The 6,321-nt window shown below is 37.0% G+C and overlaps 1 protein-coding gene across 1 annotated transcript; it reads right to left on the bottom strand.

Annotated features, from left to right (window-relative positions):
- Nucleotides 1-1,903: 1,903 nt before the first annotated feature.
- Nucleotides 1,904-5,758, bottom strand: LOC149202743 (NAC transcription factor 25-like). The gene is made up of 3 exons (XM_089403242.1): nt 5,072-5,758; nt 3,418-3,713; nt 1,904-3,088 (listed from the first exon to the last, which is right to left on the bottom strand). The coding sequence occupies exons 1-3, from the start codon at nt 5,217-5,219 to the stop codon at nt 2,678-2,680; spliced, it is 855 nt and encodes a 284-aa protein (XP_089259368.1). The 5' UTR covers nt 5,220-5,758; the 3' UTR covers nt 1,904-2,677.
- Nucleotides 5,759-6,321: the final 563 nt, after the last annotated feature.

Consider the following 6,321-nt stretch of genomic DNA (forward strand, 5'->3'; position numbering starts at 1 on the left):
CCATCTTCTAATCATCTCGTGCATTTGCATATTAAGTTAGTCTTGCATAATTAAAATTTACTTCCAAGCATAAACTTGGTTGATAGAAAGATAAAGACCCATCCATCTTTGCTTGAGAAACTTGTTTCTCCTAGTACTTAAAACAATGACCTTACAGTCGCCAGAGTCACAGTGCTTTGTAGCGCCAGAAGCACTGGGTATGTTAGATTTTCAGAAGAGGTATCATTAATCACACCTTTGTGTGTTTCACCTTATCTTTTCTCTGCCACTTACTACAGAATCATGCTCAATATAGAAATGATCGAAGAGTTAAAACTTATATAGGAATTTAACTAAAATTAATCAAGATTTTTGCATCTCACATTAATTTTAGGATCTGCGTTTCATATAAGATAGTTATTTGCATTTGTTTAATCTACACATGTAATAAACATTATCTATTGATCTATACATTCAACATATTCATCAAAACTTTTAGGATGAATCAAGATTCTTGCACTGGGTATGTTAGATTTTTAGGATAGGTACCGTTAATCACACTTTAGTGTGTTTCACCTTATCTTTTCTCTGCCACTTACTCCAGAATCATGCTCAATATAGAAAAGATCGAAGGGTTAAAACTTAGATAGGAATTTAACTAAAATTAATCAAGATTCTTGCATCTCATATTAGTTTTTAAATCTGCATTTCATATAAAATAGTTATTTGCGTTTGTTTAATCTACACATGTAATAAACATTATCTATTGATCTATACATTCAACATATTCATCAAAACATTTTTAGCGGCACCCAATAAAAATGTTGCATTAAGCCCAATGAGAAAATGACAAATTACAGTTGATTCTCAAACTGTCGTAAATCATCATCCCCTTCAATTCAATAGTCTTTCTAAATTCAATATTAACTGAATGCCCAATAAGAGTTTACACAAATCAACATTAAACAACTAAATTATTACCCTAGCAACTCTACACTTCTATGTGAAGATAGTCTGCCCCTTCATAATAACTCCATCTACATTTTTCCTCCTAGGATGTACATAGAATTCTCTTACAATGCACTATTTTCATCTGAAATCGTTTCAACTGCCTTGGCTTTTGTCTTTATTCTATGTTCAAACACCATTTCATATTTGGATGCTGTTGGGCTTTTATTTAAGAAAATTTCTGATCTGGTTAACCCACCAACCATGTGATCTATTGCTTCTCCCTATGGCTTGATGTACAATGATTCACTATATACGACTTCTACGAGATGGCATGATGTAAATTATTTTCACCTTATCTTCTCTCTACCACTTACTATAGAATCATGCTCAATATAGAAGTGATTGAAGGGTTAAAACTTAGATAGGAATTTAACTAAAATTAATCAAGATTTTTGCATCTCACATTAGTTTTAAGATCTGCGTTTCATATAAGATAGTTATTTGCATTTGTTTAATCTACACATGTGATAAACATTATCTATTGATCTATACATTCAACATATTCATCAAAACCCTTAGGATGAATCAAGATTCTTGCACTGGGTATGTTAGATTTTTAGGATAGGTATCGTTAATCACACTTTAGTGTGTTTCACCTTATCTTTTCTCTGCGATTTACTCCAGAATCATGCTCAATATAGAAAAGATCGAAGGGTTAAAACTTAGATAGGAGTTTAACTAAAATTAATCAAGATTCTTGCATCTCACATTAGTTTTTAAATCTGCATTTCATATAAGATAGTTATTTGCATTTGTTTAATCTACACATGTAATAAACATTATCTATTGATCTATACATTCAACATATTCATCAAAACATTTTTAGCTGCACCCAATAAAAATGCTGCATTAAGCCCAATGAGAAAATGACAAATTACAGTTGATTCTCAAACTGTCGTAAATCAACATCCCCTTCAATTCAATAGTCTTTCTAAATTCAATATTAACTGAATGCCCAATAAGAGTTTACACAAATCAACATTAAACAGCTAAATTATTACTCTAGCAACTCTACACTTCTGTGTGAAGATTGTCTGCCCCTTCGTAATTGATATGTTAGAGTTAATCCATCTACATTTTCCCTCCTAGGATGTACATAGAATTCTCTTACAATGCACTAATTTCATCTGAAATCGTTTCAACTGCCTTGGCTTTTGTCTTTATTATATGTTCAAACACCATTTCATATTTGGATGCTGTTGGGCTTTTATTTAAGAAAATTTCTGATCTGGTTAACCCACCAACCATATGATCTGTTGCTTCTCCCTATGGCTTGATGTACAATGATTCACTATATACAACTTCTAAGAGATGGCATGATGTAAATAATTTTCCCACAAAGTTGATACTGAGCTGCTGCTGTCTCTGGTTGGAGAGGGGCTTGTATTTATAGTGCACTTGACTTTTTGTACATGCATGTTCTATGAGATTGTATAGGTCTTCTGATATCTTACACAAAATCCATGTAATTTTGCAGTGTTGGTTTTGCCTGAGTACAGGCTGTCTGCTGCCCCTCTAATTTGCACAAAAAATGATGATTTCTGTCAGCATGGTGAAACAATAGGAGTTACTAGTATAACAGAAAAGATAGAAGCACAGTGTACCAGTTCATGTGATGAATGCGGTTTTCTCACATTTCTGAGAACCAGAACTGAGAAGGGCAGGATGTGAATAGCTCTAGATATTTTTATGGGAAATGAGATTGATAAATTTGTCGAAAATCGCCCATTGTCCCAAGTAATTTCTCTTCATGGGAGGCTTGAGGATGCAATGTGTTATAGCTGGCTGGACCATTATCACCGTTATTATTGTTACTGATATTATCATTTCTGCTATTGGAAGGGATGAGGGGATTCCCCTGGTATCCAGTCTCTTGGGATGATTCAACATCAATCAAGCTTTCATCCAGTACATCCACAGCCGAAGCCAGCAGGCTGCTAAAAGGACCACATTTTGGAAGCTGCAGATGCTGATCATGATGAATGTCGAGCAAGGACGATGAACCTTCTTCAACGTGTGATTCATCTTTCTCACTTTCTTCCATCCTTGGAGAGTGTCTGCTTTTTTTGTAAATACGACACAGCACCCAATCATCGAGCTGTCACAAAATCATCAACAGCCAGAGAATTTCAATCCCTTGTTTTCAGGATATGTTTGAAAACAGTGGATCTTAAACTCAAATTCTAGATTTCAAGGTCTTACACTTTTTAAGAATATAAGATATTGTATTTATGCAAAAGTCAAAAACCTAACAGTTAAACTCATTGAAACCATAAGACAAAGCTAGAGGTCCTTGAAGAAAACTCAGACAACCAGCAGCTTCAGAGAACTAAAAACAAGAGATTTTGAAGACAGCTAAGGTTTAGCAGAGAATAATAGCATTGGCAAACTAAAAGTTGTTCATTATGGCTAAATTCTTCTACTTACACGCAAGGATCCCTTCCTGCTAGCCAAACTGCTTGGCTTTGATATTCCATCAGCAAGACGATATTCATGCATAATCCAGTCTGTTTTGATGCCCTTGGGTGGCCTGCCTCTATAAAAAACCAGAGCTTTCTTTACTCCAATCTTTTGTCTACTAGAAGATGTTAGAATTGGCTTGTCAGTCCCAGTAGCTTTCCAATATCCAGAAGCTGCAGCTCTATTTGGCCGAGCACCATTAGGGTACTTGCGATCTCTTGGACTGAAAAAATACCACTCATGCTCCCCATATGTTGTCTTTCCTGAAAAAAAAACAACTAAAAATGTTTAAAATACATCAGTGAAAGAAACTAACAGTCTATTTTATACCAGTGTTTAAAATGTAGTGAGCTTAATAAACAATAATGATAATAATCTAATTTTAAGGTCGCAGCCAACCCAGACATCCAGTTGGTGTATGAGACCCCTTGTTTGTGGGACAAGGGACCCGCCTACATGCAGCGATTTGACTGCTAAACTTAACAAATGTGTAGATACTCTTTGCCCTCTGGATTTGAACCTGTGACCTCTTACAAGGAAGAAGATGTTCTTAGATTATTTGTATTCAAGAATACTCGATACCAGATCGATCTTGTCTTGCCACAATCCTCTACAATTTACCACTTGAGTCTTCTTTTTAAGCCTACTACATTATATTCAAGCAATTTCCCATCATATGGCTCCTCTCATTCAGTCAACTGGAATTTACCAAACAGTTCGGGGTAAAAAGCATGCCATATGACATACTGAACTTGAACACAAACCTGTCATATAATTCATTCACATGCCCAGACTGTAATGACAAGAAATGTGATTTTACCGTTCAACCACCCTTCCCGCAACGTTTTTGAGCAGCTTTGCTCAATCCATTTTGGGAGGGTGATTTGGAGAACGCCCCAGGTGAATTGACTGCCGTGAGAAAAATAGTAAATAAACTTGTTATGATGAATAAAAAATCATAAGCAGCCGGTACAGACCTCCCACTGTAAGGTGAGAAAAGGGGTTCCTAAAGAGAATCATTTAAGCACAGTAGCCAGACTCGGCTCAGTGAATGTCTCACAAACAACTGGAGAGTATGAATAACCAAAAACTCCGCAAAAACTTGACAAATGAAAGCATATTTAAAATAAACAGAATTTTACCCAAAAATAAATCCAAATTCTTGCTTTGACAAACTTGCGAATCCGAAATGGATTTGGTAAGTACTCAGAAATCTGAGCTTGAGTTGTCATCAATAGGTTTTAGGTGCACCGAGTCATGTTTGGAAGCAAACCGAGCACGGCTCGCGAGTCCAAGTCATACCCAGTGACCCCTGCTACTATGTTTAAGCACTGCGCTTCACCAGCTCAAAATCAAAACTAAAAAGAGCCACTGACTCGAGGAATATTGTGTTTCTCGTGAAAAAAAGATTAGAGTTATAGCTGCTCTGCACTGCCAGTTAAAGAAGATGATTTTAAATGGCAGAAATTGCTAAATTGAGATTAACTTAGAATTAATCATATAGAATTTGACAGCAGAAAATCTTAAACAAGACTATCTGGCCATGGGTTGTTCCAAAAGTTATGCAAACTGAACCAAATTGAAGGAAAGGCAAATTCAAACAATAGAGGACACGGCTCACCAGGCAAATCCCACGGATCAAACTTGTACAGATCAAGTTCTGTAATAATTGACACAGGAAGCGGACTAGACGTAGCCTTCTTCTTCAAGTAATGAACCACCAGCTCCTCGTCCGTAGGATGAAATCTGAATCCCGGAGGCAATTCCATGACACCAATCACAAACTCCCACCCTAGAGCGTCCCCAGAAAGAACCTAGAAGGCGCTCAAAACATCCGAATTTAAGCGTCTTGGGCGACGGTTATACTTCGTCAGCAGGCCACCTGCTTTGCCAAAGAGTCCTACTCCGAGACGCAACCTTAATTATCAACAAACCCCATTCAGACATTTCATCAAACACTTTGTAGACTAACTTGATACATGAGGGATTCGAGTTTCAGAACAACTATAGTAAATTGGCTGACGGGTTTAATGCCAAAAGAAGAAGCAATGCCGAAATTCCGTCAATCGCCTTGACTTAAAATATATAGTAGAGCGCTTATCAGTCTGCCTCAGATTGCGGGCACGCGTGAGCTTGCAATTCACGATGTTCACACACGTCCAGCCAGCAAATAGGCTCCGGTGATCCAAGCTTATCTCCGCTAAAACCATCGCCATCAATGGCGATCGGTACTTGTACTTCTGCCTATAACTGCGGGCTTTCGCCATCACCCACCGAATTCCTTCCCAATTAATATCCATGGGAAATCCCGACAATATTCACACAGCAAAAGAAAGAACCCACTGTATGTTATGGGTTCTTACCTTAATTACAGCGTTGAGCTTTCAAAGTGATAGAAATTCCTTCTGTAAGCAGAATTCACCATTGCAGCTACTGTGAGGTGGCTTCAATTATTGGTACTTAATTATACATAGCATGACTCAGCATCGCTTGAAATGCAATAATTCTGCGGCCCGTTTTGGAATTACTAGTTTCCATGCCCATCTCGTGTGTTTGACAAATATCATATATTATGGAAATGACAAATCTTGCTTCGGTTTGTAAACCCACGGAGCCGGGCACCCAACCTGGAATTGGAGTAGGATCATCTCAGAGTCTGACGGTGTATTAATGTGGAAAGTAGATAGATCGTCGTGCTAAAATGGAATGATGATGTGGAAAGCATTTATCGTTATCGTTCTGGTAAAGAGGGAATGACTCTGTAGTAAATGTGGAAAGTAGAGATCGTTTTTTTTCACAGTTGTTAAGATGTGGATTTGTTTTTTGGGAAATTATTTTTTTCGATATTAATGAAGAAGAAATTTGGTAATT

Source organism: Pinus tabuliformis, chromosome 2_1 (genome assembly GCF_031772625.1).
Source record: "Pinus tabuliformis cultivar Carrire ecotype Pingquan chromosome 2_1, CPIR1, whole genome shotgun sequence".
Lineage (NCBI taxonomy): Eukaryota > Viridiplantae > Streptophyta > Pinopsida > Pinales > Pinaceae > Pinus > Pinus tabuliformis.